The sequence below is a fragment of the Mandrillus leucophaeus genome, unplaced genomic scaffold, assembly GCF_000951045.1.
Source record: "Mandrillus leucophaeus isolate KB7577 unplaced genomic scaffold, Mleu.le_1.0 Scaffold2, whole genome shotgun sequence".
In the NCBI taxonomy this organism is placed as follows: Eukaryota; Metazoa; Chordata; class Mammalia; order Primates; family Cercopithecidae; genus Mandrillus; species Mandrillus leucophaeus.
In genome coordinates this window covers 8107044-8119317 of record NW_012102031.1, presented here as the reverse complement: position 1 = coordinate 8119317, position 12274 = coordinate 8107044, and the positions used below count along the sequence as shown (strand labels likewise).

At 50.5% G+C, this 12274-nt stretch overlaps 1 protein-coding gene across 3 annotated transcripts in view; it reads left to right on the top strand.

Annotated features, from left to right (window-relative positions):
- The window catches only part of HMOX1 (heme oxygenase (decycling) 1), a 25273-nt gene extending 14244 nt beyond the window's left edge, over positions 1 to 11029 (top strand). The window contains exons 3-7 of one of the 3 annotated variants that reach the window (XM_011978970.1): positions 671 to 791; positions 4448 to 4939; positions 7002 to 7101; positions 10287 to 10413; positions 10465 to 11029. In XM_011978970.1, the coding sequence (XP_011834360.1) occupies positions 671 to 791; positions 4448 to 4939; positions 7002 to 7101; positions 10287 to 10413; positions 10465 to 10477 (853 nt within the window). In that variant the 3' untranslated portion in view covers positions 10478 to 11029. Of the gene's footprint in view, positions 1 to 670; positions 792 to 4447; positions 4940 to 5278; positions 5294 to 7001; positions 7102 to 10286 lie in introns of all 3 variants that reach the window. The other 2 variants (XM_011978971.1, XM_011978973.1) reach the window with 2 other exon arrangements.
- Positions 11030 to 12274: the final 1245 nt, after the last annotated feature.

The window sequence follows — 12274 nt, the reverse complement described above, 5'->3', positions numbered from 1 at the left end:
TTAGCCAGGATGGTCTCAATCTCCTGACCTCATGGTCCGCCCATCTCGGCCTCCCAAAGTGCTGGGATTACAGGCTTGAGTTACTGCGCCTGGCCTAGTTAGTGTTTTAATGACTGAAGAGTGTTTACAAGGCTGCAAGAGTCACCATGCCCAGCCTGAATTTGTTTTTTTGTTGTTGTTGATTCTGGGTTTTTTTTTTTGCTTTTTTTTTTTTTTTTTTGAGATGGAGTCTTGCTCTGTTGCCCAGGCTGGAGTGCAGTGGCTCAATCTCAGCTCACTGCAACCTCCACCTCCTGGGTTCAAGCTATTTTCCTGCCTCAGCCTCCCGAGTAGTTGGGATTACAGGCACCCACCACCACACCTGGCTAATTTTTTTTTTTTTTTGTATTTTTAGTAGAGATAGGGTTTCACTAATGTTGGCCAGGCTGGGCTCAAACTCCTGACCTCAGGTGATCTGCCCGCCTTGGCCTCCCAAAGTGCTGGGATTACAGGCGTGAGCCACTGCACCCAGCCACAAGGCTGTATCTTAAAGCGATTGGGAATGTGGCCTGAATAAGAATGGGAGTCCTTGGAGGCCTGCTTACAGGTGGGTGGCTCCCCTGAGCTCAGCAGTTGGGAAGGACCCCACTCCCAGCCAGCTTTGTGTTCACCCATCCCATTTCCTCCTCAGCATGCCCCAGGATTTGTCAGAGGCCCTGAAGGAGGCCACCAAGGAGGTGCACACCCAGGCAGAGAATGCTGAGTTCATGAGGAACTTTCAGAAGGGCCAGGTGACCCGAGAGGGCTTCAAGGTATGTGGCTTGGTGGGACTAGCCCTGGTGGAGGGTGTGGCAGGTGTGGGTGGGCCCAAGGCTCAGGCCAGTGGTTTAAGTGGGGATGCTGAGGGACCAGATGAGCATATCCAATGGAATCATCTTAAAAATGACACTGAGGCTCAGAGAGGGAAGGTGAGTTACCCAAGGTCACACAGCAAGTTCAGCCTGCTCTGTAGTGTTGTGGAGGGACTGGGGCAGCAGTGCCATTGACTGAGCACTGGTTCCATGTTGGGCATTTTGTACACTTGGTTTGTAATCTGTGCTTCAACTCTGATGAGAAAGATGAGGACTGGAAGGCTCAGAGAGTGACTAACAGAAGGTCACACAGCCAGTAAATGGAAAAGGCTGAAATCAACCAAGAGCTTGTACCCCTGACCTAACTCTAATTTGCCTCTGAAGATGAGGAGTAATATAGGTTGGAGCCTTAACAGAACCCTTTTCTAACAGTGAGACTGAGGGTGCCTCATCTAATCTCCCTAAGCCACCTTTTCCCCATCTGTAAAAGAGGATTTCAACAGCAAGGTTTTCATAAGCACCCACTATATTGCCAGGTACTGATTTTGCTGTTTCCCAGCACTGTTGTGAAATTCATGCAAATAGAAGGAAGCACTTGACGAAGAACCGGGAAGATACTGGGTGTTAAAACATCAGTGTGGGGAAAGGCTTGTTCAGGTTGAACAGAGGGTGTGGGAGTGGGGAGCTATATCCCACCACCTTCACCCCAGTCCCTTTTGCAATCTGTACCCTCTGCCACCCCCTACTTCCAACATGAGACATGCTTTATTTTTATTTTATTTTATTTTTATTTTATTTCATTTGAGACAGAGTCTTACTCTGTTGCCCAGGCTGGAGTGCAATGGCAAGATCTCGGTGCCCTGAAACCTCCGCCTCCTGGGTGCAAGCAATTCTCCTGCTTCAGCCTCCAGAGTAGCTGGGACTACAGGTGCCTGCCACCACGCCTGGCTAATTTTTGTATTTTTTTTTAGTAGAGATGGGGTTTCACCATGTTGGCCAGGCTAGTCTTGTACTCCTGACCTCAGATGATCCATCCGCCCTGGCCTCCCAAAGTGCTGGGATTACAGGTGTGAACCACCGCCTGACTGAGACATACTTTAATTAGGAGAGATTTAACCTGTGGTTCCAGGCTGGCTGGGGCCCTTGGGCCTGTAATGGGTCTTCCTCATCCTCCTCCCCTCTCCCTTAAGTAGATGAGGTACACCCAGTTGCTGCAGTGTGGCTCAAGGCCACAGGGAGGTGAATGCTGGAATATCCTCTCCCCAGCCAGCTTAGACTTTGGATTTTGCCTCTTAAGTCACAGGGTTCCAAGGAGGCACCAAGATTCGTGAGAGAATCCAGTGCTTGCTTACATTAAGCTGGTGGATGTGGCAGTTATCACAGCCTTTCTCACAGGAGCGCTAAGTGCCAGGCTGCCCGCTGTGCTGGCCCAGACCCTCTCACTTAATCCTCACACCAGCCCCATCTAGTATGTGGCAGGCGAGGGAACGGACTAGGACAGTTGGCTAGCACAGTCACACAGACCTCTGACCATCTGCTCTAGGATAGGATAGGAAGCTGGGACCAGAGAGAGCAAGCGGGTCACCCGTGGTCACACAGCTAAGGACTGGCAGAGTTGGGTGAGAACCAGGTCAGTCACACTTAAAAACCCAGGCTCTTTTGTACCAGGCTCCCTGGCTTTGTCCCCTCATGGAATAGAGCTGCTTTGAATGTTTACGGCTCAGAAATAACTTGGAACCTCCAACCTGAACGTCTTAACTTTGTCCTCCTTCAAATTCAAACGGGCGTATTAATGTGTAACGGGAGATAGTGCCCCAATCCAAGGTACCCTCAGGACCTGTTGCCCCAGCCCAGCATCCAGAGGTGGTGGGGTTCAGAACAGGCCTCTAGGAAGGAGAATTGTGCCCTGTAGTTGGTCACGTAGAGGTCAAAAGCCAGAAGCACATGGCCAATCTCCTTTAACCACTTCCATTTCAGCTATTCCCCTCTCCTGAGCCATGGTGGGTCCATAGCAACGCCCGGTCTTCAACCCAGTTTCATTTCTTACTAGCTGTGCAACCTCCATGTGTCATACCCTCTCTGAGTCTTAGTTTCCTTTTCTGTAAAAAGGGAATAGCAATTCCTTTGTTGGAGGTTTTTTTTTTTTTTTTTTTTTTTGAGACAGGGTCTTGCTCACTCTGTTCCCCAAGCTGGAGTACAGTGATATGATCACAGCTCACTGCAACCTTGACCTCCAAGGTTCAAGGTTCAACCTCCTGCCTCAGCCTCCTGAGTAGCTGGGACTACAGGCACCCGCCACCACACCCGGCTAATTTTTTTGTATTTTTAGTAGAGACAGGGCTTCATCGTGTTAACCAGGATGGTCTCGATCTCCTGACCTTGTGATCCGCCCGCCTTGGCCTCCCAAAGTGCTGGGATTACAGGCGTGAGCCACCGCGCCCGGCCCCAGCCAGCTAGTTTTTTAAAAGAATTTTTTGTAGAGGTGGGATTGCCCAGGCTGTTCTAAGACTCCTGGCTTTAAGCAGTCCTCCCACCTTAGCCTCCCAAAGTGCAGGGATTACAGGGGTTTGAGCCACCGCACCAGGCCAGTTTGTTGGATCTTTATATAAGGATTCAATTAGGTTGCTTGTTTTGCCCAGTGGGGTAAAAGGGTTTTAGGCTGAGAAAGTGCATGATCGTCTTTTTCTCTTATAAAAATCCCTCTGGCTGCAGTGTGAAGAGGATTGTAGTGAGGGGTGGCAGGAGTCAGAGCCCAGCTGAGAAGTGATGAGGGCCTTTCCAAAGGCAGTAGTGGAGGGGACGGACAGAGGTGGGGGTCTTCTATGTGGCTGGCGGCCTGACCTGCTCACCTTGGCCTCCCAAAGTGCTGGGATTACAGGCTTGAGCCACCGCACCCGGCTATTTATTTATTTTTGAGACAAAGTCTCGTTCCGTTGCCCAGACTGGAGTGCAGTGGCGTGATCTGGGCTTACTGCAAGCTCCGCATCCCGGGTTCACACCATTCTCCTGCCTCAGCCTCTCAAGTAGTAGCTGGGATTACAGGCACCAGCCATCAAGCCCAGCTAATTTTTTTTTTGTATTTTTAGTAGAGACAGGGCTTCATCGTGTTAACCAGGATGGTCTCGATCTCCTGACCTTGTGATCCGCCCGCCTTGGCCTCCCAAAGTGCTGGGATTACAGGCGTGAGCCACCGCGCCCGGCCCCAGCCAGCTAGTTTTTTAAAAGAATTTTTTGTAGAGGTGGGATTGCCCAGGCTGTTCTAAGACTCCTGGCTTTAAGCAGTCCTCCCACCTTAGCCTCCCAAAGTGCAGGGATTACAGGGGTTTGAGCCACCGCACCAGGCCAGTTTGTTGGATCTTTATATAAGGATTCAATTAGGTTGCTTGTTTTGCCCAGTGGGGTAAAAGGGTTTTAGGCTGAGAAAGTGCATGATCGTCTTTTTCTCTTATAAAAATCCCTCTGGCTGCAGTGTGAAGAGGATTGTAGTGAGGGGTGGCAGGAGTCAGAGCCCAGCTGAGAAGTGATGAGGGCCTTTCCAAAGGCAGTAGTGGAGGGGACGGACAGAGGTGGGGGTCTTCTATGTGGCTGGCGGCCTGACCTGCTCACTCTGCTTTCAGCTGGTGATGGCCTCCCTGCACCACATCTATGTGGCCCTGGAGGAGGAGATTGAGCGCAACAAGGAGAGCCCAGTCTTCGCCCCTGTCTACTTCCCAGAAGAGCTGCACCGCAAGGCCGCCCTGGAGCAGGACCTGGCCTTCTGGTACGGGCCCCGCTGGCAGGAAGTCATCCCCTACACACCGGCAATGCAGCGCTATGTGAAGCGGCTCCACGCGGTGGGGCGCACAGAGCCCGAGCTGCTGGTGGCCCACGCCTACACCCGCTACCTGGGTGACCTGTCTGGGGGCCAGATGCTCAAGAAGATTGCTCAGAAAGCCCTGGACCTGCCCAGCTCTAGCGACGGCCTGGCCTTCTTCACCTTCCCCAACATTGCCAGTGCCACCAAGTTCAAGCAGCTCTACCGCGCCCGCATGAACTCCCTGGAGATGACTCCTGCGGTCAGGCAGAGGGTGATAGAAGAGGCCAAGACCGCGTTCCTGCTCAACATCCAGGTGAGGGTTGGGTAGCCTGGGGCAGCCTCTGCTTCCCCCCACTGTTCCTCCAAGGGATCCTTCTCATTGTAGGGAAGGGTGGTATGGGTCATGGTTAACACAGGGAATCAGGGTTCCAGCACTGCCACTTACTAGCTGGGTGATCTTGGGCAAATGCCTTAATCTCTCTGTACCTCAGTTTCCCTATCTGTAAAATAGGGATAATAATGGTACCTCTATCTTAGACTTTTAAGGCTTGAGTGAGTTTACAGCAGTGAAGTCCCCACATCAGTGTCTGGCACAAGAGGAAGCCCTCAAATTTTCACTACTGTCATAATGGGACATGAGAATCAGTTGTAGCTCTCCGTGACAACGGTCTGTGGCAACGTATAAGTTGTGTGTGCACTAGTGTGTAGCCAGGTTGGCACTCCCAGGGTTACAGGTGGCCTCTGCCTTCCAGGGACTCTCAGCCTAGCCAAAGAGGTTTACCTCTTTCTACAAGTGTCTCAAATCCAGGGGGAAGGTGGGGTTTGGGCAAAGCCTGGAAGGATGAATTCTTAGGCAGAGGTGGAGGGGATCCTTCTAACCAGATGTCATAGAGCCTTCTCTCTCTGCCAGCCCCTGGAGGTGCCATGGGGCCTGGGGCTAGGGCTCATGCCCTCCTGGCTCCCTAATCCCAGCCTTGGATTGCAGAAGATTCTGGTCCTGGCCCCTGTTACGGAACAAGGCCTTTCCCTTCCACCGCACCCCCTCAGAAAATCCAATCAGTCTTGGAAGAAGAAAATCTGTGTCTTTCAGAGAAGTGTAGTCAAAAGAAAAGGGAGGCCAGGTGCAGTGGCTCACGCCTGTAATCCCAGCTCTTTGGGAAGCCAAGGTGGGTGGATTGCTCAGGAGTTTCAGACCAGCCTGAGCAACATGGCAAGACCCTGTCTCTATCAAAAAAAAAATTAAAAAAAATTTTTTTAAAGAAAAGGGATTGGGCGTCAGAACTGGCTCACAGGCTCGCGCCTATAATACCAACACTTTGGGAGGCCAAAGCAGGAAAGTGGCTTGAGCCCAGGAGTTTGAGGCCAGCCCTGGTAACACAGTGAGACCCCATCTCTACACAAAAATGAAAAAAAAAAAGCCAGACATAGTAGCATGCAGCTGTAGTCCCAGCTACTTGGGAGGCTGAAGTGGGAGGATTGCTTGAGCCCAGGAGGTCAAGGCTACAGTAAGCCATGATAGTGCTACTGCACGCCAGCCTGGGCAACGGCAACAAAGCAAGACTCTGTCTCAAAAATAAAAACAAACAAACGGCTCTTGGTGCCTGACCTCTGGGTCAGTCCTTGGGCAAAGCACTTAACCTGTAGGAGCTACAGTTTCCTCATATGCAAGGCTAACAAATACCATTCAGCACACCTCACCAAGACTGAATTTAGCAAATCTAAATTCAAGGGAAGAAAGCAGCCGCAGAAGAGTGCATATACAAGGATACCACTTAATATTATTTCAAAACAAGCAACGCAGCCTTTTGCACGGAGACACAGGCTAAGGACATGGGTGGCCACAGTGATCCAGGATCATTGTTATCAGTTGGGAGGGCAAGAGCAGGCAGGGGAGTCAATTGGGCTTGGAACATCTTATCTCTTAAGGTGGATGAAAGGGACATGAATATTATTTATTTATTTATTTGAGACAGAGTCTCGCCCTGTCACCCAGGCTGGAGTGCAATGGCGCAATCTCGGCTCACTGCAACCTCCGCCTACCAGGTTCAAGCAATTTTCCTGCCTCAGCCTCCCGAGTAACTGGGATTACAGGCATGTGCTACCACACCCAGCTAATTTTTTGTATCTTTAGTACAGATGGGGTTTCACTATGTTGGCTAGGCTGGTCTCGAACTCCTGACCTCGTGATGTGCCCACCTTGGCCTTCCAAAGTGCTGGGATTACAGGCGTGAGCCACTGCGCCCGGCCAATATTTTTCTTACCATCTTGTTATTTCCAAAATATTTCCTAACACAACTTGTCTTAAGGTCCTACCTTCAGCTGGGACCTGGCAGCATCTCTTACTGAGATAGGCATGTGTGTCTTTTGTCTTTTAGCTCTTTGAGGAGTTGCAGGAGCTGCTGACACATGACACCAAGGACCAGAGCCCCTCACAGGCACCAGGGCTTCGCCAGCGGGCCAGCAACAAAGCGCAAGGTGAGAGCATCCAGGGAGGGGCATTTCCTCTGGGCTACAGATGGAGAGGGACCTGACTGTCTGACTCTAGTATCTCTACTCTTTTATTTTTTTTTATTTTTTTATTTTTTTTTGAGACGGAGTCTCGCTCTGTCGCCCAGGCTGGAGTGCAGTGGCACGATCTCGGCTCACTGCAAGCTCCGCCTCCCGGGGTTCATGCCATTCTCCTGCCTCAGCCTCCCAAGTAGCTGGGACTACAGGCACCCGCCACCACGCCCGGCTAATTTTTGTGTGTATTTTTAGTAGAGACGGGGTTTCACCGTGTTGCCAGGATGGTCTCGATCTCCTGACCTCGGGATCCACATACCTCGGCCTCCCAAAGTGTTGGGATTACAGGCGTGAGCCACCGCACCCAGCCTTAGTATCTCTACTCTTCTGTTTTCTGAATGTTTGCTGGTGGTGGGTGTTGTTTCCTGCTGCCTCACCCCACTGCCCCTGTAAGGACAGGTTCCCCCTATGTTGCCCAGGCCAGTCTTGAACACCTGACTTCAAGCGATCCTCCTGCCTCTGCCTCCCAAGTGCTGCAATTACAGGCGAGAGCCACCATGCCAGCTTGAATGTTTTTTTGGGTGGTTGTTGTTGTTTTTGGAGATAGAGTCTTGCCCAGGCTAGAGTGCAGTGGCGCTATCTCAGCTCACTGCAACCTCCGCCTCCCGGGTTCAAGCAATTCTCCTGCCTCAGCCTCCCGGGTAGCTGGGATTACAGGCACCCACCACCATGCCCGGCTAATTTTTTTTGTATGTTTAGCAGAGATGGGGTTGCACCATGTTGGCCAGGCTGGTCTCGAACTCCTGACCTCAGGTGATCCGCCCACCTCAGCCTCCCAAAGTGCTGAGATTACAGGCGTGAGCCACTGCGCCTGGCCACCTGCATGTTTTTGTATGAGAAGTGGAGGGCAGGCAAAAGGACCTGGGGTCAACCTTCAGTGTGTGGCTCTGGGCAAGCCATGAGACTTCTCCCTGCCTTAGTTTCCTCACCTGGAAAATCCAGTGAGGTTCAACTACTTCCAGTTCACTGGGTCAGAAGTGTATAAGAACCCCTCAGAAATCATGGGAAACTCCCGCCCCCTTAATTTAGACTCCTTTTTAGGCCTTTGGTCCCCTGATGTGGGCCAGGGAGGTGGGGACCTGTATCCAGCTGTGAAGCCGCCACAGGGAGATGTCCCTTCCGAGTCTTGTTGTGTGTGAGCCCCTCCCTCATGTGCCTAAGAACGATCGAGGCTGGCTGCAGTGAGAACATCTTGGAAACTTCCAAAAAGACCAAAATGCTCCACAAAATGTACCCTCACTAAGCCTAAAACACTGAGGCAGGGAGTGTGGCTTTGGGATGGGTAGCAATGAAGGGGTAAGGCTTAGCGCTACCTCCTGGCAGGTTATAGTAGGCCTCCCCTCCTGTGCCACCGTAACCTGGCTTGTGGCTTTCTCACTTGTGCCAGACCACAGGGACCCCTCTACTGGGGGGTTGTAACCCCGGAGGGCTTGGCTATGTGGTGGGGTAGGGAGACAGCACCCTAATGCAGCAGTTCCCAAAGTGTGGTGTCCTACCTGTGGGGGGTGGTAGTCCTAGTATCCCCTCAAGGGGTCTGTGAGGACAAAGCTATTTTTATAACACTACTACTATTTGTTTGCTACTTTTTTTTTTTTTTTTTGAGACAGGGTCTTGCTCTGTCACCCAGGCTGGAGTGTAGTGGCACAAACACAGCTCACCGCAGCTTCAACTCCCAGGTTCAAGCGATTCTGCCAGCTTCTCCTGAGTAACTGGGACTATAGGCACGTGCCACCACACCCAGATTTTTTTTTTTGGCTTTTTAAAAAAACTATTTTCTCATGAATATGTGTTGGCATTTTCCAAAGGTTATGTGACATGTGATGCTCTCTCATGGATTTGATGGCTCATGGAATGTGTGCCTGTATGTTCTTATATGTTAAGAATTTCTCAGTTTTGGCCAGGCACAGTGGCTTATGCCTGTAATCCCAGCACTTTGGGAGACTGAGGCAGGGGGATCACTTGAGGTCAGGAGTTTGAGACCAGCTTGGCCAATGTGGTGAGACCCCATCTCTACTAAAATATAAAAATTAGCTGGGCATGATGGTGCACACCTGTAATCCCAGCTACTTGGGAGGCTGAGGCAGGAGAATCTCTTGAGTCTGGGAGGCAGAGGTTGCAGTGAGCTGAGATTGTATCACTGTACTCTAGCCTGGGCAACAGAGCAAGACTCTATCTCAAAAAAAAAAAAAAAAAAAAAGAAAAAGAAAAAAAGAAAAGAAAGAATTTCTCAGTTATAATTTCTAATTTTGTAAATAGTGATAGCTATACTCACACAAACAAAAGCTCTTCTGGATCTTTGGTTGCATTTGAGTATAAAGGGGTTTTGGAACCAAAACATTTGAGAACTATACCCCTAACCCATCAGAAGGAGCAGGAGCCTTTAATATGAACAACACACATGTAAATGTCACAGTGTACATGCTTGCTTTTACTCCCTGTGACCGCAGCCCTGGGCCACCAGACCTACAGCCCTGTTTTCTCTGGGAAAGCCCCTCTCATAGCCCAGAGCGGGGCTAGGATTCAAACCCAGCTGTTCTGGCTCCAGAGACCTGCCCTGGACTCTGTCCTCCTTCTAAAGACCTAAGAGCACCCACTCTGTGCCTGAGGAGGAGGCACATCTACCCAGGCTGCATGGCTGGCTCTGGCCTATCATATTTTAATAACCAGGGGTGGAACTGAACTTGAATTTTGACCTCAGAGCTCCTGCTTTCTAGCTCCTGCTCCATCATCACCATACTTAGCAAATGTGTGAGTCTGAGAGGAAGATTTACAGCTCTGACCTAATCGCTGGCAAAGTTTAAGGAGAAGAAAGGGAGCAGGCAGAAGTCTGAAAACCATGCCAGGGCCCAAGAATGTTTTCACAATGTGGCCTGGCTGCACAGGGAATAACAGTCAGCTTGGAGAAGTAGTGAGCTGCCTGTCTTTGAAGGTATTCAAGCAGTGGCTAGAGGGACACCTGTTTGTGGTCTTGCAGAATCCTGGCGTTGAGCAGGGACTGTACCACAGATCCTGAGGCCACTCTGCTTTGCTTTTCTATGACATCAGACACCCTGATGCATGCCCACCTGTTACTGACCTTGCCCCATTTTCTCTTTCAGACTCTGCCCCCGTGGAGACTCCCAGAGGGAAGCCCCAGCTCAATACCCGCTCCCAGGCTCCGCTTCTCCGATGGATCCTTACGTTCAGCTTTCTGGTGGCAACAGTTGCCGTAGGGCTTTATGCCATGTGAATGCAGGCATGCTGGCTCCCAGGGCCATGAACTTTGTCCAGTGGAAGGCCTTCTTTCTAGAGAGGGAAATCTCTTAGCTGGCTTCCTTATCATGGGCACTGGAGGCTTTCAGGGCCTCCATCCCTCTCACTGTGTCCCTCTCTCTGGAAAGCAGGAAGGAGCCTATGGCATCTTCCCCAACGAAAAGCACACCCAGCCGATGGCCTAAACTTCAGAGTGGGCCAAAGGATCCAGCCCTGCCCTTCAGCATCCTCAGTTCCTGCAGCAGAGCCTAGAAGACACCCTAGATGTGGCAGCTGTCTCAAACCTCCAAAAGTCCTGAGTTTGAAGTATCCTTGTTGACACGGCCATGACCACTTTCCCCGTGGGCCATGGCAATTTTTACATAAAACTGAAAAGATGTTGTGTCTTGTGTTTTTGTCTTATTTTTGTTGGAGCCACTCTGTTCCTGGCTCAGCCTCAAATGCAGTATTTTTGTTGTGTTCTATTGTTTTTATAGCAGGGTTGGGGTGGTTTTTGAGCCATGCGTGGGTGGGGAGGGAGGTGTTTAATGGCACTGTGACCTTGGTCTAACTTGTGTGTGAAATAATAAACAACATTGTCTGATAGTAACTTGAAGTATTGTTCATGGGTTTTGTTATTCTTGGGGAGCTGATCTTTTCCTCCCTGGCTACTTGCGTGCTCAGTAGGAGAGGTAGTGATGGGGGGTTGGCAGGAGCTGGTCTGTTGGAGAATACAGAAGGTGAGCTTTTCTTTTTATCTTTTCTTTTTTTTTTGAGACAGAGTCTCACTCTGTTGTCCAGGCTGGAGTGCAATGGCGCAATCTTGGCCTACTGCAATCTCTGCCTCCCGGGTTCACTCGATTCTCCTGCCTCAGCCTCCTGAGTAGCTGGGATTACAGATATTCATCACCATGCCTGGCTAATTTTTATATTTTTAGTAGAGATGGGGTTTCACCATATTGGCCAGGCTGGTCTCGAACTCCCGACCTCAGGTGGTCCACCTGCCTCAGCCTCCCAAGGTGCTGGGATTACAGGCGTGAGCCACTGTGCCCGGCCCAGGAGGTGAGCTTTAAGCAGCTGGTGGGCGAATATTTGTGTTGAACCCTGCTTGATGCAAGATTCGCCTTTATGGAGGATGGGGTTGCCCTGTTTGGCTGAAATGAGCAGATTCTGGGGCAAAATTTGTATTTTCTGTCCAGTGACAGGGACTGGAGTGAAATTCTTAGGTTCAAATTCCTGCTACACCACTTTGAGGTTAGTCACTTAACCTCTCTGGGGCTCCATTTTATCACTGGTGACGTGAGTACAGTGATACCTAACTCACCTATCTTGTCCTGAGAAGCAAATAAGATGCATGTGAAATGCCAACGCCATACACGGTTAGCTGCTATTATGCAAAGAAGGAGACCAGTGTTTGGTGATTCTTGTACTGCGGAGTCACTTCATCTATGGCATCCCTATGTTCGGGGGTGTCTGACGGTCAGGATGGATTTCACTGAGGTCTGTCCAGCTCTAAAACCTAAGCCCTTCCTATGACCCTAAATCAAGAAAATACTGAATATGTAGCCTCCCAATCTGGGAAAGTGAAAAACCTTTGCTGAAGGTGTCCTGGGCAGAGCACAGGACAATTTTTTTTTTTTTTTTTTGAGACAGGGTCTGGCTTTGTCATCCACATTGGAGTGCAGTGGTGCGATCTCGGCTCACTGCAACCTCCGCCTCTTGGGCTTAAGCCATCCTGTGGTCTCAGCCTCCTGAGTAGCTGGGACTACAAGTGCACACCAGATTTTTGTATCTTTTTGTAGAAACGAGGTTTTGCTATGTTGCCCAGGCTGGTCTCAAACTCCTGAACTAAAGT